This window comes from Balaenoptera acutorostrata, chromosome 12 (assembly GCF_949987535.1).
Source record: "Balaenoptera acutorostrata chromosome 12, mBalAcu1.1, whole genome shotgun sequence".
Lineage (NCBI taxonomy): Eukaryota > Metazoa > Chordata > Mammalia > Artiodactyla > Balaenopteridae > Balaenoptera > Balaenoptera acutorostrata.
In genome coordinates, this window is record NC_080075.1 from 71,372,020 (window position 1) to 71,394,003 (window position 21,984).

At 38.4% G+C, this 21,984-nt stretch overlaps 2 protein-coding genes and 1 non-coding gene across 4 annotated transcripts in view; 1 reads left to right on the plus strand and 2 right to left on the minus strand.

Moving 5' to 3' along the window:
- Positions 1-222: 222 nt before the first annotated feature.
- Positions 223-19,044, plus strand: TRMT61B (tRNA methyltransferase 61B). The gene is made up of 7 exons (XM_007191427.3): positions 223-1,008; positions 5,739-5,841; positions 8,559-8,749; positions 16,709-16,800; positions 17,511-17,737; positions 18,454-18,531; positions 18,615-19,044. The coding sequence occupies exons 1-7, from the start codon at positions 223-225 to the stop codon at positions 18,656-18,658; spliced, it is 1,521 nt and encodes a 506-aa protein (XP_007191489.2). The 3' UTR covers positions 18,659-19,044.
- On the minus strand, positions 3,405-3,477 carry TRNAG-UCC (transfer RNA glycine (anticodon UCC)). The gene has a single exon. It is a non-coding gene; the product is annotated as a tRNA-Gly (tRNA).
- Positions 18,924-21,984, minus strand: part of SPDYA (speedy/RINGO cell cycle regulator family member A) — a 31,891-nt gene continuing 28,830 nt past the window's right edge. For both annotated transcript variants that reach the window (XM_057558493.1, XM_007191365.2), the window contains one exon: positions 18,924-19,012. In XM_057558493.1, the coding sequence (XP_057414476.1) occupies positions 18,924-19,012 (89 nt within the window). The remainder of the gene's footprint in view (positions 19,013-21,984) is intronic.

The window sequence follows — 21,984 nt, forward strand, 5'->3', positions numbered from 1 at the left end:
TGGTGGAGATTTGTCAGCGGTAAATTGTTTACTCTGCACACATTCCAAGAGGAAAATGGGCCCCTGCGCGGGAAAGAGACCCACTCCCGGGACAGTTACGCAACGAGGACCTCACGGATCCCCGGCCTGCCAACTCGGCCGCTGCGCACCTCCACGGGACGCAGGCGCTGTAGCGGAGTTCTTCAGGCGAAATAGCTGTCCAGCCCCCAGGCAGCTGCGTCAATGCTGCGCGCGGCGAGAGGCGGAGCCTCGGCCCTGCGTCACTCGCCTGCGACTGCGCCTGCGCGGGTAGTCATGCTGTCAACCAGGCGCCTGGGTCTGGTCTTGCTACCGCTGAGGCGTCTCCGGAGGTGCCCGGGGTTCGGGACCTGTCCATTCCTGCGCTGCCTTGGGCAAGAGCCCTTCGAGAGAGCCCGGTTATTGTGTTGCAAATTCTCGCCCAGAAACGCGCGAGATGAAGAAGGAGAGCGCGAGGCGGCACAGAGGAAAGCCCCAGACGCAGAGTCGCCTCCATCTCTCTCTCCGCGCGTCCGGGGACTTGGGACCAGATGTCTTTCGTCACTGGAAAGCCTCAGACTACCGACGCCGCGAAAGGAGTCACCCCCTCGAGAGCGCGAGGGCTCGAGTGAAGACCAGGACCAGTCGGGTCCCTCACGCCAGGGATCCGGGGGCCCCTCACTGCCCGCCTTGGCCCAGTCTGCCACCAAGGATGACGAACTTCACGTTTCCTCTTCCTGTTCAACTACCCGAGAGGTGCCTTTTCGGGCTGGGGAGCTGATTTTAGCTGAGACTGGGAAGAGAGAAACACAATTTAAAAAATTATTTACGTTGAGCAACGCTGGACACTTGACTAGTAGCTGGGGGCCAGTCCCGTTCAGCGAGATCGTGGGGAAGTTCCCCGGCCAGATACTGAGGAGTTCCTCTGGTAAGCACTTCATGCTGAGGAGGCCAGCATTGGAAGACTATGTATTACTGATGCAAAGAGGGCCTGCCATAACATGTCCTAAGGTAATGCGATGGGAGTTAGGTTCATATTGGTTCCACCAAGAGCAAAACGGATGCAGTACTACAGACCTGATTAATGTACTTAAAGCACATCTCAGCACGTTTCAAGTTTTTTAAACCTTGGGTTTATTTATTTATTTATTTATGGCTGTGTTGGGTCTTCGTTTCTGTGCGAGGGCTTTCTCCAGCTGCGGCAAGCGGGAGCCACTCTTCATCGCGGTGCGCGGGCCTCTCACCATCGCGCCCTCTCCTGTTGCGGAGCACAGGCTCCAGACGCACAGGCTCAGCAATTGTGGCTCACGGGCCCAGCCGCTCCGCGGCATGTGGGATCCTCCCAGACCAGGGCTCGAACCCGTGTCCCCTGCACTGGCAGGCAGACTCCCAACCACTGCGCCACCAGGGAAGCCCTCAAGTTTTTATTCTCACTTTTTTTTTAACCAATGGCTATGACTTTTACATATTTTATGATTACTAATTTTAGGAAGAAATAGCCAGATTTTAATTTTAACTTGGGAGCTTCGATTCTCTGATCTGTAAAGTGATTTACTATACAGAGTGATGTGGACTCACTAGGCAATAAAAATGTGTATTTATTCCCCGTAATTCTTAAGTTTTCGAGTTCAGCATTCAAGAGAACGTTGAACTCTTGGGGACAATTTTTTAGCACCACTGTGGCGATATTTTACGCATCATATTTAATCAGGCATGTTGTTAGAGGTATATTTTGTCAACAATAGATATCTCACTATGCTTTTTTAAATGTATTTTTTAATTTACTTAATTTATTTTATTTTTGGCTGCGTTTGGTCTTTGCTGCACGTGGGCTTTCTCTAGTTGCGGCGACTGGGGGCTACTCTTCGTTGTGGTGCGCAGGCTTCTCATTGCGGTGGCTTCTCTTGTTGGGGAACACGGGCTCTAGTAGTTGTGTCACGTGGGCTCAGTAGTTGTGGCGCACGGGCTTAGTTGCTCCGCGGCATGTGGAATCTTCCCGGACCAGGGCTCGAACCCGTGTCCCCTGCGTTGGCAGGCGGATTCTTAACCACTGCGCCGCTAGGGAAGCCCTCACTATGCTTTTCTCATTAGAAAAAAAATTTTTTTTATATGAAAACAGCTAAAATTAGACACTAAACATAAAAGGAATATTATTTATAAGTAAATTACCTACCTAGTTCCTTGTTACAATCTTATGCTAATCATCCATTGCTAGTGGTTTATTTTAATCATTAGTCACAGTCACTGTCCTTGAGCAGAATGTTCCTTTGTAACAACTTCTCCTCCTAGTCCTAGATGAGGAATCATTATTTCTTTAGTAAATACTCGCCTACCTTATATATTCAGGGCAGTATTTTAGGGAGGTGAAGTGGTGAACCACAGTCCTTGCTCTCAACATAGACCTTATGTCCTAGAGGAGGTGACAAGGAACAAACAAGTAAATGAAAGAATTCGATAATTTCAGGTAGTGCTAAGTGCCATGAAGACAAGTAGATTAACAATAACATTGTGTTGGGTAACCTGGGGGAGGAGAATACTTTATGTCAGGTGGTTAGAGAAGGTCTCTGAGGAGGTACATTTGATAAACTAACTAAGGAAGAGCCAGCCTTGCAAAGATCTAGGAGCAGAGTGCTTGCAAAGGGAAGAGTATTGCAGAGTTCCTGCTGTGGGCTGAGTGGGTTAGGTGAGGGAGAGAATGGTATGAGATGTGCTGTGGTTGGAGATATGAGTATTTTATTCCATGTGCATTGGGTGACTGTTGGAAGATTCTAAGTAGGAATCCAGTCTATATATATATTTTTTTTTTTAATAAATTTTATTTATTTATTTATTTATTTTTGGCTGCTTTGCATCTTCACTGCTGCGCGCGGGCTTTCTCTAGTTACAACGAGCGGGGGCTACTCTTCGTTGCACTGCAAGGGCTTCTCATTGCGGTGGCTTCTCTTGTTGTGGAGCACGGGCTCTAGGCATGCCAGCTTCAGTAGTTGTGGCTCACGGGCTCTAGAGTGCAGGCTCAATAGTTGTGGCACACGGGCTTAGTTGCTCCACAGCATGTGGGATCTTCCGGGACCAGGGCTCGAACCCACGTCCCCTGAATTGGCAGGAGGATTCTTAACCACTGCGCCACCAGGGAAGTCCCTCCACTGACTTTTGAAAGCTGGTCTCCTCCGTAGAATTACGTAGTTTTATCTTAATATTAAAAGTTGGTCTGAGGGAGCAATTTTGAATAAACTTCCTAACAGTTACGTATAAAGTGTGAACATTTCACAGGGGTCAATATCAAGCACTTTTAGGTTTGGAGTAGAAGTATAAGTGGCAACACTCTCTAAATTTTTATTTTTATTTTATTTTTATTTATTTATTTATTTATTTATTTAGGCTACGCCCTGTGGCTTGTGGGATTTTAGTTCCCCGACCAGGGTTTGAACCTGGGACCATGGCAGTGGAAGTGCCAAGTCCTAACCACTGGACTGCCAGGGAATTCCCAACACTCCCTAAATTTTTAAATTAATCTTTTCTGCTGATTTGCATGTTTGGAATACTTATATAAGGACCATTGGAGAGTAGAAATTGTTGCCACTTAAGACTAAAGTGCAGCCCAGTTATTAAAACCTTCTGCTAAGGATTAGGTTTATATTGTTTAATTAGTTAGGAAAGAGATTAAAATTCCTGCCAAGGAAAAAAAGGGAAAAGTCTGAAAAGATTGTATGAAAGCCTAAAGTTTTGTTTTTTGTTTTTAAAGGAAGTCCTTTATTTATTTATTTATTTATTTTTGGCTGTGTTGGGTCTTCGTCTCTGTGCGAGGGCTTTCTCTAGTTGCGGCAAGTGGGGGCCACTCTTCATCGCGGTGCGCGGGCCTCTCACTATCGCGGCCTCTGTTGTTGCGAAGCACAGGCTCCAGACCTGCAGGCTCAGTAGTTTGTGGCTCACGGGCCTAGTTGCTCTGTGGCATATGGGATCTTCCCAGGCCAGGGCTCGAACCCGTGTCCCCTACATTGGCAGGCAGACTCTCAACCACTGCACCACGAGGGAAGCCCAAGCCTAAAGTTTTAAAATGTATAGAGAATTCAATAGTAGAGTGATATTTCGTAACTTCAGAGGATTCTCCCAGTAGCTTCAAATCCCTTTTGGAAAGAGGCAAGGAAATGAATAAATGCTATTCCCACCCCAGTTTTGGACTGAAATTGCTAGGATGTGTAAAGTGGGCTCCAACCTCATTCCATGGAGACCAGGTAACCTGAATGGCAGGAAGCAAAAGTTAAAGTGTGCTAAAGTTTTTTTAAAATTTTATAATTCTAGTCTTATATGAAAGAGCCAAGGAAATAGAACTGCCTTCTCCAGGGCATTTCACTGAAATGGCTACTGGAGCTGCCTCCCACTCCTGTGTGAAGTTATCTGTGCCCCCTCCCACGTCTACTCCCACGTGCCTGGCAGATAGGAGAGGATATGTATGTCTGAAAGACTTTGAATTTGTTAATGAAACTTTTTGACTAATACACCTTAAGAATTATGTGTCTAAGTATCATTTGGTTCAAGCCTTAGTCCATCATTTCAGAAAATACATTTTGGTTTTTAATTGGGTAACTGTACCTGTTAAATAGTTTCTTATGCATCCAAACCTATATTTAATACACAACTTTGTTGTGACTCAACAGAGGATCCTAGAAACCCTCCTATTTCTTTTAGAATTTTCACAGCAGCTTTTGCCAGAGAAGGAAAAGATAGTAAAACCTTACCAGATATGCTGCTTATTAGCAACTTCGAAAGGTTTGTTATTGGGGGGATGTTGAAATAAATGCTAACATTTAAATTTTTCTCTCTCTATAGCATTTGTAATATATAGTGAAATGATCAACAACGTGGTTAGGAGATGTTTGGGAGTTCAACATCAGTTCTACCCCTGACTTGCCCACTTGATTCCTGGCTGTGTGACTTTGGGCAAATTACTTTTTTGATTTCTCATCCTTATAATGGGGATGGTGATAACTTTTCTCATATTATTATTCTGATTAAACAAGATAATGTTTGAAAGCAGTTTGCATAGTTAACAGAAGCCTGGCACCTGGTGAAGTTTCAATAAACAGCTATTACTACTATCATCCATGATATTTCTGTTAACAAAACAATTCTTTAGTTATAAAGTTTGGCAAATGAGTCCTTCTGTCTATTCCTGGTATCCTAATTCTAAATGAGCATTCATCATTTCATGCAGAGATTATGTAATAACTTCCTAACTGGTCTTTCTACCTCTAATTTTTTTCTATTCTAATACATCCTGTGTTTGTCTCACAGATTAATCTTTATAAAATGCCATTAATATTACCTCAGTGACATGCCCCAGTTACTTACCAGGTTAAGTTCAGATGCGTTAGCATGGATTCAGGTCTCTCCTTACCGCTCCTCCTGAGATGGGCAAACCTGTTTCTACTTTGTGACTGTTTCCTTAAATTCTCTATGTCTTTAAGCTAGGGCAGTCTGCTGATTGCTCCTTTCTCTGAGCTCCTATTCTTACTTATTTTCTGTAATTTCAATATCATACTGAAGTGCTTCTGTATTTGCTACCTGATTCTTGAATCTCTCGTTTCATCAAGTAAAATATAAACTTTCGGTAGGCAGGGCCAGAGTTTAATCCTTTTTTATTTTCACTTCTTTTCTCCAAGTCCAACATAGTGTTTGTAAGCCTAGGTGCTTAGTACATATTTATTGGTCACAGAGTCACTCATGCTGTATTTCAGTCATAGGATATGAATATGTTCCTGTTGATGATGAATATCCACCCAGGTGATACTGTTTTGGAAGCTGGCTCGGGCTCTGGTGGAATGAGCTTGTTTTTATCAAAAGCAGGTAAGAGATTGGGATAAATGAGTTGAATTTAGATGACAAAGAAGACATTCAATCTGTTCATAATAACAGGAAGTTAAATAGATACAGATGTTTCAGAAAATATTCACATAACTTTGTGATAGAGAGCATTCTCCTTGAAATCAAATGTAAGCAACTGTTTTTCTTTCCATTTTGTACATTTATTCAAGTCATTCTCTGTCTAACCCTCTCTCTCTTTGCTTTCTGTTGCTCCCTCCACACTTTTTTTTAACTAAATTTTTTATTAGAACATAACATAGCTACAGAAAAGTACACAGATCATAAGTGTATACCTCAATGAATTTTTATATCGTGACCACACTCACGTAGTTATTACCCAGATCAAGATAGGGAATGTTATTGTACCATTGAAACCTCCTCAAATGCCTTCTCAGTCCTTATCCTACCCAAAGGTAGAAGGTAGCCACTACTCTGACTTTTATGACCATTGATTAGTTTTGCCTGTTTTGAATCTTACGTAAAAGGAATCCTGTAGTATTGTACTCTTTTGAATCTGGTTGCTTTCATTCATCATTCTGTTTGTGAGGTTCAGCCATTGCATGTAGCAATGGTTATTTTATTTTAGTTGCAATTTTTGTAAGTAAAGCACAGTTTATCCATTCTGCTGTTGATGGGCATTTGAGTTGAACATTGTGAATAGTGCTTCTCTGAACATTCTTGTACTTGTCTTTTGTGCACACATGTACATGTTTTTGTTGATAATAGTGCCAAGTGAATACTCAGTATGAGAGAATATAGAAGGAGGAGGGCTGTCAGCTGCTGGAGAAGAGTCATATACTATCAGGGGCAAAGAATTATTTTTGCTGTTCATGAATAAATTAATGCGTAATATAGAACTATTAAGCTAAAGCTAGATCATGAAGAATTTTCCTTTCTTTAAGAAAGTCTCTAAATATTGTCAGTTGGTAAAAGTACTGCTTGAAGGTAACACCTAATCAAAAATCAAGAGGTATATAGTAAACATAAATATCTGTTCATGTTCCCACCACTTGATTTCTGATTACTGTTATTGTAGTTGATTATTGCTCCCTTTGACCACTTAATTCCTCTGATTGTCAGGATTGCTTTGGCTTGTTTGGCTGCCTCTGCAGTGTTCCCTTTCTCACCTAACAATAGACAGCATTCTCTTTTGGTAGATTTTTTTTTTTTAATCATTCATGTTGGTTTTATTAGTGCATTCTTTTTTAGCTAATAAACATTGTTAGAGCAGTTGTAGGTGTATGTGGGTAGATTTTATAAAGATTACATATAGACATATACTGAATTAAACTTAAACCTTTTGTTTTTTGACCTAATGTCGTCACATATAAACATAATCCAACTTATACTGAGTCAGGAAATTCATTTTGGGCTCCTCACATCTTTTGTTGGACTCTTTTCTGTGCATAGTTAAAGGCAGCCATTTCTTCACAATCTGTGACAGATTCCTAAATACATTTGACAAAGTGAATTTATAAAAAATTTGTGAAACAGGAGGAATGTATTTCTAATATCTATAGTGTTGGAGGAGTGTCATGGCATAAATAATCCCAAACTATGAGTGATCAAGAAATTATTGCTATTTACCTTCAGGATGGATTTATTTTCACCATAATTTTCTTTTCTAAGTGTTTAGCTTATGCTACTGTTAACATTAATGTTTATCCCTTGAGAACATGATGACTTACAGCTGGACTTAAATTTTAAAGAGACATGCTGCAATTTAAACTCTTCATTTTAACTATAGACTGATTGATCTGGGACAGCCTCCAAATGGTATCAAATCACCTCATATAGAGGTGGGTAGAAAATGAATTGCCGTAAGTTAAAATGTAGTAGTTTTCTGTGAAACTGCAGTATTACTATGATAAATAGTTTGAAAGTTTTTCAGACACACACAAAAGTACAAGTATCTTTTAAGTATCTGAAAGGCCTAACTTCATCCATAGCAAAAGACATGCAAATTAAAACTACAATGATAAACTATATGCAATTTTTAGATTGACACAGATAAAAAGTTTGATAACTCTTTGTTGGAGAGAATATGGAGAAATAGGCACTCTAATACATTGTTGGTCGAGTGTAAATTGGTGTCATTGTTTTTTTGGAGGACAATTTGGTAATAATTTTCAAAATAAAAATATTCACATATCCCTTGAGTCAGCAATTCCATTTTTAGGACTTTATCCTATAGATATACTGGCTCATGTGTACAAAGACTTAGGCAAAATAATTTTTATTGCAATATTGTTTGTTATAGCATAAGACTAGAAACAAGCTAAATGTTCATCAGTAGGTGACTGGTTAAATAAACTGTGGCATAGTCATACAATGGAACATAATAGCTGTTTAAAAAAATGCAGTAGATCATTAATCACTGAAATGGCATTGGTAAATAAGAAGGAAGGTACAGGACAGTATATATGATAGGTAACAACGTGTGTTAAAAACAGAGAAAGATACTTGCACACTTGTACTATAGGCAATGACTATCTCGGGAAGGGTAAATAACTACGGTGGAATGATTGTCTCTGATCAGGGAGACTGATTGGGTATTTGGGATAGGGTAGAGACTTTTGTAACCTTGAACTATTTGAATTATTTTTTCACATCCATGTAATATCTTTGCAAAATAAAATTTTGACATTCTTTATGTACTGATTAATACTGTGTAGTGTCATAATTTTTTTTAAATTAAGTTGGATCACTAGGACGAGTCATAAGTTTTGAAATTCGAAAAGACGACCATGAACTGGCTAAGAAGAATTACAAATACTGGCGTGATTCATGGAAAATGAGTCATGTAGAAGAGTGGCCAGACAACGTGGATTTTATTCATAAGGATATTTTAGGAGCAACTGAAGACATAAAATCTTTAACTTTTGATGCGGTAAGTTTTCTAAAGTGAGTCCTATGATATTACCTAATACTGAGTACAAAGAAAACAAGGGCCACACTTCTTTTATATGGAAAAGGATCTTCCTTCATTATTTGCCCCATTTCTATCTCTAAGAGTGGGAGGAATATTTTCCTTTAATATCATGGTGGGATTTAGAGCAGAGAGATATACTGAATTAGCTGCCAAAGTTGTTAATAAATGTGGGGTAATGATGAAATACTAGGAGGAGTAGTTGAGCATCATGAACTTCAACATTTCTAGGATAAAGGAATAATAATTTGGAAGCAGCATTGGGAGCGTACTGAGCCCCGCACCTGACCTCATATTGTGAGATTTGGGGGAATAAATAGCCTCCATTTTTGAGGGAAGAGGCAAGAGGCATCTTTTGACAGTTAAAGTCAGGATGTAGAGGAGTGTTAATTAAAGATGTTGAGGATAGAGGCATATTTATTGTGAACAAAGCTCCAGAAAGTGGAGTGGAGGGATTTGTGAGGAGGTGGAGGAGTGGGAGGTTGAGTTAGGGGAGGAGAAGCAGAGTATTATGAAGATAAAAGGATAGATGATGAGAGAATGCCATTTTAAGCTGTGAACAGTGATGGTGGAGATGTGGGCCATAGTGCTATTAGATGACCTCAAAGTTTCAGAATTCTAGTTTAAGTTGCCTTATCCTTGATGATGCCATTATCAGTTCATGGCTTGACGCTATGGACTGAGGTCTGGGTAAGAAGTCTTCTTCACTTTTCTTTCTTTTTTTAAAATAAATTTATTTATTTTATTTAATTTATTTATTTTTGGCTGTGTTGGGTCTTTATTGCTGCATGCAGGCTTTCCCTAGTTGCAGCGAGCAGAGGCTACTCTTCATTGCGGTGCACCTGCTTCTCATTGTGGTGGCTTCTCTTGTTGTGGAGCATGGGCTCTGGGTGCACAGCCTTCAGTAGTTTTAGCACACGAGCTCAGTAGTTGTGGCTCATGGGCTCTAGAGCACAGGCTCAGTAGTTGTGGAGCACGGGCTTAGTTGCTCCGCGGCATGTGGGATCTTCTGGACTAGCGCTCGAACCCGTGTCCCCTGCATTGGCAGGTGGATTCTTAACCACTGTGCCACCAGGGAAGTTCCTTCTTCGCTTTTCTTAATTGGCTATTAGAAACTTAGATTATTTTAGGAACTTTATAAGGGAAACTAGGTGAGAAATGAAGTAAAGTTCAAAGAGGTGATTTTTATCGGGACTGGTTCCTATCTCTAATATAACAAAAGCCAATAGCTACAGTGGCACAGCTTCCTGGACACAAGGACCACAGTTTTGTTTTGTTTTTTCTCATCCTTGTTTGGTTTGCATATTATATAGCTCAATAAGGGCAGAAAGAGGACTTGTTCTATGTAGGCCATCCATAGGAATTTCACAGATACCTGGGAGTTTAATTGGTCATCAGAATTTTGCTTGATGAGCATGAAACACAATAAAGGATTTTAACAGTATTGTTACAACTTTGTGGAAACCTGCTGAAACATCCATCCCTGTTCCAAAGGAAAGAATACTCCTTACTAGATTTTTTCAATTGAATCTCTCTTGAATAATAGTGTCAGATGAATACTCAGAGCATATAGAAGGAGGAGAACTGTCAGCTTCTGGGGAAGAGTCATATACTATTGGGGCAAAGAATTATAGTTGGTGTTCATAAATAAATTACTCATAATATAGAATTATTAAGTTAAAGCTAGATCATGAAGAATTTTCATTTCTTTAAGAAAGTCTCTAAAAATTGTCAGTTGGTAAAAGTCCTGCTTGAAGGTAGCACTTGACCAAAACTCAAGAGGTGTATAGTAAACATAAATATCTTTGGGGGAGAAGATGTTTATTTATTTATTTTGTTGAAGTATAGTTGATTTACAATGTTGTGTTAGTTTCTGGTGTACAGCAAAGTGATTCAGTTGTTATATATAATTGTATAATTTGAATGTATAATTCAGTTGTATATATAATTAATATATATACATATTCTTTTTCATATTCCTTTCCATTGTGGTTTATTACAGGATATTGAATATAGTTCATACAGTAGGACCTTATTTATCTATTGATACTTTATATATAGTAGTTTGTATCTGTTAATCCCAAATTCTTACTTCATCCCTCCCCCCCGCTTTCCCCTTTGGTAACCATAAGTTTGTTTTCTATGTCTGTGAGTCTTTTTCTGTTTCATAAATAAGTTCCTTTGTGCTGTATTTTAGATTCCACATGTAAGTGATATCATACGGTATTTATCTTTCTCTTTCTGACTTACTTCACTTAGTATGATAATCTCTAGGTCCATCCATGTTGCTGCAAATGGCATTATTTCATTCTTTTTTATGGCTGAGTAGTATTCCATTGTGTATATGTACCACATCTTCTTTATCCATTCATCTATCGGTGGACATTTAGGTTGCTTCCATATCTCGGCTATTGTAAATAGTGCTGCTTTGAAAATTGGGGTGCATGTATCTTTTTGAATGGCAACTCTACTTTTAGTTTTTTAAGGAACCTCCATACTAGTAAACATAAATTTCTATGCATGTTCCCACCACTTGATTTCTGGTTATTGTTATCCTAGTTGATTATTCCTTCCTTGACTACTTAATTCCTCTCCTAGCTGCCATCTCACCTCCTGGGCCTTCACACTTCCAATCCATTCTCCTCATCTTTAGACTAATCTAGTTCTCATACTGTCACTCTCCTGCTGAGAAACCAATTAGGAGCTTTTCATTCAAAGATTTATGGTGTGCTTCAGAATCTGATCTCAACCTTCCTTTCTTTAGCTTTTTTATATAACCTGCCTATACTCCTGCCATCTCAAATGAGGGTAGATGAATAAAAAAGGTGTTGAACCACAAAGACAAAGAGAACAAAACAAGAAAAAAATGGCTAATAAAAGATTTTAAACAAATTTTAATACATTTTGTAAACAACCTAACCATCAAAAGAGGAATGGACATGATGGAATACTAACAATGGTATTATTTAACATAGTGAAATAAATGTACTATATCTACATCAATAAATCTCCCTGAGAAAACCATAATTCAAAAAGATACATGTGTCCCAATGTTCAATGCAGCACTATTTACAATAGCCAGGGCATGGAAACAACCTAAATGTCCATTGACAGATGAATGGATAAAGACTATGTGGTACATATATACAATAGAACATTACTCAGCCATAAAAAGGAACGAAATTGGGTCATTTGTAGAGATGTGGATGGACCCAAAGTTTGTCACACAGAGTGAAGTAAGTCAGAAAGAGAAAAACAAATATCGTATATTAATGCATATATGTGGAATCTAGAAAAATAATACAGATAAACCTATTTCCAGGGCAGGAATAGAAATGCAGATGTAGAGAACAGACGTGTGGACATGGGGGGAAAGGGGAGGGTGGGATGAATTGGGAGATTAGGTTTAACATAGACACACTACCATGTGTAAGATAGCTAGTGAGAACCTGCGGTATAGCACAGGGAGCTCAGCTCCGTGTTCTGTGATGACCTAGATGGGTGGGATGTGTGGGGGATGGGAGGGAGGTCCAAGAGGGAGGGGATACATGTATACATATAGCTGATTCACTTCATTGTACAGCAGAAACTAACACAACATTGTAAAGCAATTATACTCCAATTAAAAAAAAAAATCTCAGACATAGAACTTAGTGAAAAACGAATTATTCAAGAATAAGTATGGAATGGCCACATACATATAAAATTTTAAAAACAGTACCATGTATTGTTTGTAGCTATATACATATGTTGTAAAAGCATAAAATTATTTGGCAACATTACCAACTTCAGGACAATGATTATCTCTGAGGAGAGAAAAGGAGGGAGTGAATAGAGGGAAGTAAGTTTTGGAGTTTATTCAGCCTGGTTCACTTAGGCTCCATAATAGCCAATATGACCTTGGGTAAATTACTTAATCTTTCTGTGCCTCAGTCACCTCGTGTATTAAACAGGAATAGTAATCAGTAATAATACCTATTTCATAGCGTTGTTGAGGATTAAATGAGGTGTTTCTGTAAAATGCATAGAACAGTACCTGATATATAGTAAGCATTAAATTAATATTAGCTATGATTTTCATCATTATTAGTTTTCTCCTATTCCCTTTTCTCTACCTGTTAATTTTATTTTTTAAAATAAATTTATTTATTTATTTAATGTATTTATTTGGCTGCATTGGATCATTGTTGCACACGGGCTCTCTCTAGTTGCGGTGAGCGGGGGCTACTCTTTGTCGCAGTGTGCGGGCTTCTCATTGCAGTGGCTTCGCTTGTTGTGGAGCACGGGCTCTAGGCACGTGGGCTTCAGTAGTTGTGGCACACGGGCTTAGTAGTTGTGGCTCGCGGGCTCTAGAGTGCACGCTCAGTAGTTGTGGTGCATGGGCGTAGTTGCTCCACGGCATGTGGGATCTTCCCGGACCAGGGCTCGAACCCATGTCCCCTGCATTGGCAGGCGGATTCTTAACCACTGCACCACCAGGGAAGTCCCTCTCTGCCTGTTTAACGTCCACTCTTCCTTCAAAGCTTAGATCAAAGATTGTCTCCTCCATGGAATAGACCTTAATCATCTAAGTGGAGGATTATCATCTTTCTCTGAATTACTGAACCACTTTCTTGATTCAACAAACATCTATTAGAGACCTGCTGTGTGCCGTGTACTATGCTAAGACAAAAATGAATTATACATTTTTTTTTTTTTACCAGTTGTACTTGAACATTTGTTACTTTTTTTAAAAATTAATTAATTAATTAATTAATTTTTGGCTGTGTTGGGTCTTTGTTTCTGTGCAAGGGCTTTCTCTAGTTGTGACAAGAGGGGGCCACACTTCATCGTGGTGCACGGGCCTCTCACCATCGCGGCCTCTCTTGTTGCGGAGCACAGGATCCAGACGCGCAGGCTCAGTAGTTGTGGCTCACGGGCCTAGTCGCTCCGCGGCATGTGGGATCTTCCCAGACCAGGGCACGAACCCGTGTCCCCTGCATTAGCAGGCAGATTCTCAACCACTGCGCCAGCAGGGAAGCCCCATGAATTATACATTTAAAGGAGCTTTCGATATAGAAGAAAAGGTAGACATACAAACATTTATTAGAAAGACTCAGAAGCATGAAACATTATGGCTGTAGAATTGGGTCTAATGAGGAGATGAAGCTGCAAATACAGTCATGAGGGACTAGATAATGAAGAACACTTGTATGTATATCAAGCTAGGACATGTGGACATTATCTTTTAGATAATGGAAAACTATTGATGAGTTCTTAAGTAGGGGAGTAGAATGTCCAGATTCCTGTTTCAGAATAATTCTGGTGAAAGAATGGAATTTACATAGTCTATGTAGAAAGCTATTGTAATGTTTCAACAAGATATGATGAGGTCCTGACCTAAAGCATTAGCAGTAGGATGAATTTGAGAAATACTAAGAGGTAGATTTGTAGGACTGGATAATTTTAATCCAAATAGAAGCATCAAAACCCCACAGATTCTCAAAAGAGAATTTAAGGTAAAGAAAATAGTGACTCTAAGTTCCTGGTTTGAGTGGCTAATGAATGGTAATGTTGTTAGCTGAGCATGGAGCTTTGGATTGGCAGGCTTCTTGGTAGTCTTATTTTTGGTCCTTGTTGATAATACGCTAAATCTACAGTCACAGAAACCAATTTATGTCCACACTGTTGGCCCTTTGATTAGTCATTGAGATCTTTATTTGGATATCTAATAGGCATCTTTTTTTTTAAAGTATTTATTTATTCATTCATTCATTCATTTATGGCTGTATTGGGCCCCTTTTGCTGCACGCGGACTTTCCCCAGCTGTGGCGACTGGGGGCCACTCCTCGCTGCGGTGCGTGGGCCTCCCATCACGGTGGCTTCTCCCATTGCGGAGCACGGGCTCCAGGTGCAAGGGCCTCCGCAGCTGTGGCGAGCGGGCTTAGTTGCTCCCAGCAGCTGTGGTGCATGGGTTTCAGTAGTTGTGGCTCACGGGCTTAGTTGCTCTGTGGCATGTGGGATCCTCCCAGACCAGGGATTGAACCCGTGTCCCCTGCACTGGCAGGCGGATTCTCAACCGCTGTGCCACCAGGGAAGCCCTAATAGGCATCTTAAACTTGTGTCCAAATCTTGAATTCTCGAATATTTCTCCCCAAGCTTATTCTTCCCATTGTCTTAAATCATTTTCCTCAATAGTAAATGACATCTCCATTCTTTCAGTAGCTTAGGATAAAAACATTGGATTCATTCTCACTTCTTTCTCTCACATCCGACAGACAATTCTAATTCTAATTGGCTCTGTGTTCTCATCACATCCAATGCTATTTGCTACTGCAAGTCACCATCATCTTTCCTTGCCCAAGTCAGAATGTACTTAATGCCACTGAATTGTACACTTGAAATGGCAACTTTAAATGTTATGTTTATCACATTCAAAAAAGTTTTAAAAGTCAGATCATGTCTCAAACTCTCCAGTGACTTTTCTCTTCCTGAGTAAAGTCTGTGAGATTCTGCATAATCTGTCCCTCCCCATCCCCACCACATCCCCACCATCTGAGAACTCTTCTCTTACCACTTTCCCACTTTTGTCTCCACTGCAGTGACTGTGGCCTTCTCAGACTCACCAAGTATCCTACAGCCTCAGAGCATTTGTATTTGCTGTTCTCTCCATCTGGAGCATACTTCCCCCCTCAGTTTCCACAGGGTAACCTTAATCATTTTCTTTAGGTATCTTCACTGACCAGCCTATGTATAAAATAGTACTTCCCTCCCCTGCCCTGTCATTCTATCCTTCATATCCTCCTTTATAATCCTGTAGTTCTTCATGTCACTCATTACCCTCTGAATTACATATTTATTAGATTTTTGTTTACTGCCTATTCCTTAATTAGAATATAAGTTCCTATGAAACAAAATAGAATATAAGCTCCCATTATATTTTTACCACTTAGCAAGATACTTGGCACATGGTAGATGCTCAGTAAATATTTGGTGAATAAATTAATAATGAATGATGACCCATTATTACTGTTTTTTTTTAAAACACGTAAACAGAATAATTTCTAATTTAGTAAATATAATGATGTGCCAACTACATTAGATTTCTAGAGTTATCTATCAGTAAGTCACTTTATTTTCTATTTGACTGTATTTTTGTTTTCAGTGAATTTTTTTGTAATTTCATTTACTCTTTGCATTCATTCGACATCTTTTGAGTACAGCCCTGTATTCTGCAACTGAATGAAGAGTAAAGAAATAAGGGACATGATTCTTGAATTTTAGAATCTCTAAAATTAATATTCAAAACTTTTGAACATACAAATACATATTTGAGATAATGTGAATTTCTATTGCCAAAAGCTGAACTAAAGCATTGAAACTTTACATATACAGTTGACCTTTGAACAACATGGGGTTTAGGGGCACCACTCCTACGTGCAGTCAAAAATCTGAGTATAACTTATAGTCGGCCCTCCCTATCCATGGTTCCAACATATCCAGGGTTCCACATCTTCAGATTCAACCAACCGCAGATCGTGTAGTACTGTAGTGTTTACTATTGAAAAAAAATCCTTGCGTTAAGTGGACCCGCACAGTTCAAACCCACGTTGTTCAAGGGGCAACTGTGTGTGTGTGTGTGTGTGTGTATGTATGTATGTGTATAAAATATAGCTAAAGATTCCTGTATTATCAATATTGCCAAGTACAAGACATGCCATTACAATTTTTATATAGTCAAGTACTAAGACAAATTGTATAATTATAAGTATGCCTTTTTGAGAGGGGTAAAATGACAGTCATTAGTATTACATTCTAAAAAATGAAATACTTTAACTGGGTAATTGCTTTCCCAAAGTGTATCATTTCACCTCAATAAGAAAAGAAAACACATGCTTTATTTAAACAAAACTCAGTCTGATTCTCTTTCCCCCACTACAGGTAGCTTTGGATATGTTGAATCCTCAAGTTGCTTTGCCTGTTTTATACCCAAATCTTAAACAGGGTGGTGTATGTGCTGTATATCTAGCAAAGTTAGTAATGTGACTTTTTGGTAATGTTATTTTAAACACAGTTTTGTTTTAAGTGCTAGGCTAAAGTGTTCATTTTGTAACTGAGTTAAGTGTATATGTTATCTCGTAAAACTGTTATGATGGGCTTCCCTGGTGGCACAGTGGTTAAGAATCCGCCTGCCAATCCAAGGGACACGGGTTCAAGCCCTGGTCCGGGAAGATCCCACATGCTGTGGAGCAACTAAGCCCATGCGCCACAAGAGAAGCCACCGCAATGAGAAGCCCGCACACTGCAACGAAGAGTAGCCCCCAATCGCCACAACTAGAGAAAGCCCGCACACAGCAATGAAGACCCAATGCAGCCCAAAATAAACAAATTAATTTTTTTAAAAAGTCAAAAGAAAAAAAAACTGTTATGAAACAGCATATGTCCCAAATTCAGTTATATTGCTGTTTAAATCATCCTTTACATAAATGGTAATATAAGATGCATATTTCTTCTGACAGTTTAGAAGAAAAGTTTTTAAAAGTGTAATGTGAACAATGATGTTATAGTCTCTTTATTGTTTTTACTTAGTATTCTCCTCTTATGTGCCCTAACTTGCATATTTACTTTTTTTCCCTTTTGATTTAAGCATAGCATTTAAATTGGGGTAAGACGTATAGTGAACTTAAGTATAAAGTTATTGTTGTGGTAGAAATTTAAAGTAGATTTTTCACTTTTTTGAAAGCATCACACAGGTTATTGAACTTTTAAATGGAATTCGCATCTGTGAACTTGCCCTCTCATGTGAAAAGATAAGTGAAGTTATTGTCAGAGATTGGTTGGTTTGCCTTGCAAAACAGAAAAATGGAATTTTACCTCAAAAAGTGGAACCTAAAATCAACACAGATTTACAATTACATTCTCAAAAGAAAATTAGAATTGAAGGTGAGATGTTTCAAGAAGATGACCATGGTGAGCTTCAGTTTTATTTTATGCATGTGTTTGCAATAATAAATGGAGAATACATTCCTGAATGTATTGGGCAATACATTATAAAAATATTTCTCAGGGATTTATTATGTTTTTCCTATAGAAATTGAAATGTGGTATTTATTCTGTTAAATTAAAATCTTTTAAGAGACAGAATCATGACTTTTCCTGCCTTTTATGTAAAACTCTGATACCTTTGAAGAACTGAACGTCTTATAATATTCATATTTTACTTGTGACAAGGGGATTGGCTTATGAAATACTTTAAATATACTAAAGAATGTTTTAAATTTAGATCAGTGATTATCACTGAAGGGAAAGAATTTAATAGGACCCAATATGCAAATAGCTAATATTCCAAAAAGCAACTTCTAGGAATTTTTCAAAGAACTAAATTTAGGTCCTTGTTGTATGTACACATTACTTAGGCCATAAACAAGTTTTCAGACATCCATTGATTTATGATATGGGCTTATCCATTTGGTTATAAAACCATATATAGGTTTATCATGTCATCCTTGGCAAGTTGTTTCTGTAAGATAACTGTCAGAATAGCTCCAAGACAAATGCTAAAAAGAATAAAAGTCTGAGAGAAAAAAACTTACAGGAAAAGGACAGTAATTTGTTTTTTAACAATTTTGTGAACAAATTATAAAATATTTTATGTAGCTTACAATACATATTTTGTTCTATAACAGAAGAATCACATTCTGATTTTCCCTCTGGATCATTTCCCTATATTGCTAGACCTATACACTGGCAAACTGGTCATACAGGTGAGTAATTTTTTCATGCTATATTACATGGTGTTTTCTTCTCATAATTGCAATGACCTTACCTTTTCCTCCCCTCAAATTAGCTTTTCTTGTCAAGTTGAGGAAGTGCAAACCACAACTTAACTGAGTACCTCAGATGACAACTGATTTGAAGATGTGAAGAAAAATATCAAAATAGAACTTTGTATTGCAAATCACTACTTTCATATATTGGTATTTTTAGCTACTACTATGATTTGTATAACTTTTACATGTAATTTTGAAAAGTAACAAAAGCTAGAGAAAGATGTGTAACATTTCAAAACTGCTTAAATGTCCCATTTTGACACTTGTCTTGCAGTTAGTTTGACATTTTGTAGTTAATGATTCCAAGTTGGTTTAGTTGAGCCATCTCATTCTTCACTTCCTGTAAACCACTCCATAGATTTGTCTTTCTTCATGAAATTAGTTTTCTTTTCTTTGTTTGATTGATGGTCATTGGCTACCAAAATAAAATATGCATTTTGAGATAAATTTTAAGTATCTGTGTATTTTAAGTACATATTTTAATGGCTTGTACGTGTCTTAAAAAATAACAAATCTGGGCTATAGTAAATAATAGGGGGAAACTGATAAGAATAACTATCTTAAAAATTGTAACAAAAGATGTAGCAATTCTTGAATCTCTTATCTTTCTCAGAATCATTTTAACAGTTTGAAAGAACATCAGAATTATTCTGTTATATAAATCAAATGTTTGGGGAGTTCCCTGGTGGTCCAGTTGTTAGGACTCGGTGCTTTCACTGCTGTGGCCCAGGTTCAATCCCTAGTTGGAGAACTAAGATCCTGCAATCTGCATGGCGCAGCCAAAAAATAATGTTTGGAGAGATACACTTTTTATAAATATGAATTAATTAGGACTAGGGCTTATTATTATTCATAGACACTATGAATAATGTTATTTAGCATTTACCATGTGCCTTACATTGTTTTAAGAACATTATAGGGCTTCCCTGGTGGCGCAGTGGTTGAGAATCTGCCTGCCAATGCAGGGGACACGGGTTTGAGCCCTGGTCTGGGAAGATCCCACATGCCACGGAGCGACTAGGCCCGTGAGCCACAGTTGCTGAGCCTGCGCGTCTGGAGCCTGTGCTCCACAACAAGAGAGGCCGCGGTAGTGAGAGGCCCATGCACCGCGATGAAGAGTGGCCCCCACTTGCCGCAACTGGAGAAAGCCCTCGCACAGAAACGAAGACCCAACACAGCCATAAATAAATTAATTAATTAAAAAATAAGAAAACATTGTAATATCTTTTTATTTAATATGTGTAGCTCATCCTTAAGATTATCCATATTTTACAGATAAACATAAGCTTATAGTTATTATTTAAATATAGATGTTTTATAGGTTTTGAAGTAGTAGAGCCTGGGAGGATATATGCTACTTATCCCTTAGGCTAGAACTACTTAATGTACATATTCTAAATAACATTTTACATATTTTTCATTCTGTGGAAAAATTTAGTCTAAAATCTCTGCCTTTTTAGACTTTACAGCCTATAGTAGAGATAGACATTAAATAATCACACAAATATAAAACTAAAACTGTTATAAATACTTCAGAGAAGTACAGGATTTAGTAGAGGTTTTGCTCTGATCAAGTAATTACCTGTGCAAGTGTCAATTGAGCTGAGACCTGAAGGGCAGGTAAGAGTTAACTACAGCAGGGAAAATGAGAACAAAAAAGGCTAGTGATGAGGTTGACTGAAAGATAGGTAGGGGTCAGGCCATGGAGGATCTTGTAGATCTGTTAAGGAGTTTGTCTATCCTAAGAAAAATGGGGTGCTATTGAAGGATTTCTTGAAGTAAGTGGTAACATGCTTAGATCTGTGTTTTGAAAAACAATCACTCTGGTTGCATTTGGAGAACTGATTGAATCATAAGCGGAGTAGTCTTCTGGTACCATTTCTGAGTGGTAAGTATCCGAACACTCATACGATAATAATGGCTTTAAAGTTTTCATAACATTTCCAGATCTATAGACGCTCTGATGTATATTTTTAGATTCCATCATGGAATACTCCCCTTTCTTCTGCCTTTCTATTTAACTACTAGTGAAATTCTGTCCTTCATTTATTGTTTTGAATGCAGGCCCTAATTGTACTTCTTGGAGAAGGGGCTGGCTTAAGATCAAAGAAAAGTTGTGCCTTCTCCTATTTCATGTAGAATAGTTTCTGTTCAGTACACTATGCTCAGTAGATGTTGAACTGAACAAGAGCTAACAGTGTCCATTCTAATAATGAGTTGAAAACCAAACTATATAAGCAAATAAACATTTATTTATATAGTTAATCAAAGTCCAGCTTAAGCCCTTTATCCATCTCTCCATTGAACACTAAGCATGTTTATAATCTGGCTTGTGGGACAGGTGCCTTCTTCTAAAGTTAGCTTTCTATGTTCATGTGTGGTTCTCATTTACCATAATATAAACTCCTAGAGATTTGTGACTGGTTCACAACTGTCTTCCCAGTAACTTCCAGAGGCCCTGACTTTTCCACCCAGTAAATGGTCAGTAAAAGTTTGCTGATGGCTTGAAGCCTACACTGGATCAGGTGTTATTTCATCTGTTGACTTGGTTATTCTAGGGGGAAATTTAAGTATATAGCTCGCAGATTGTGGAAGACTTTGAGTTTGAACTTTATACTTCAGAGTAAGTAGGGAACTTCTGAAGTTTCCATGGTCATGTAAAAGCAGATATTTTTTAAAAGTCTGTTAGTGGTGTCTGAGTATTTAAAGGAAGGAAAAAACTATTAAATCAGAAATGTCATAGTAATACATAGTATACAACTATGAGGTGATTTGTATTAATATACAACTATTAGGGGTGGAAAAGGGGCAAGTGTAAAAAAATATTGTGGAGGAAGAACCAGATAAGCTGGTGGTTCATTGGATGTAGAGGGAGAGAAGCTATATATATTCAAACTTTCATCTACTGTTCAGGCAAACATCTACTGTTTGCCTTATTTCTCTGGGCAAACAGGATTCAGCCCAGCTCATAAATAACTTCCTTGGAACAGCCTTCACTATGTCTCTCACCCTACAGAATTAATTCTGAAATCTTTTGTGCTCATAAATGTTGATCATATAATTAGCATTGCCCTTATCACATCATTAATTTATAAGCCCTGATTATGCCTTCATTAAGGATTTTAAATTGGGATGACTAGAACAGTGGTAATGACAAAAGTCAATAAGGAAGTTCAGAGAAGGATTTATTTCTGAGGAAAAATTATTTGGTTTTAGATTATATAACGGAATGTCTTGTGCCTGCCTACATGACCCAGGACTAAGGTTTGGTATACTGCTTTTTTCCCTTGGCTTCACTCTAAAATCTGGGGAGTCCTCAGATAATACATAATAATATGTACCCATGTCTCAGATATACTAGCCTAGGTGTCATAAGGCTTAAGACAG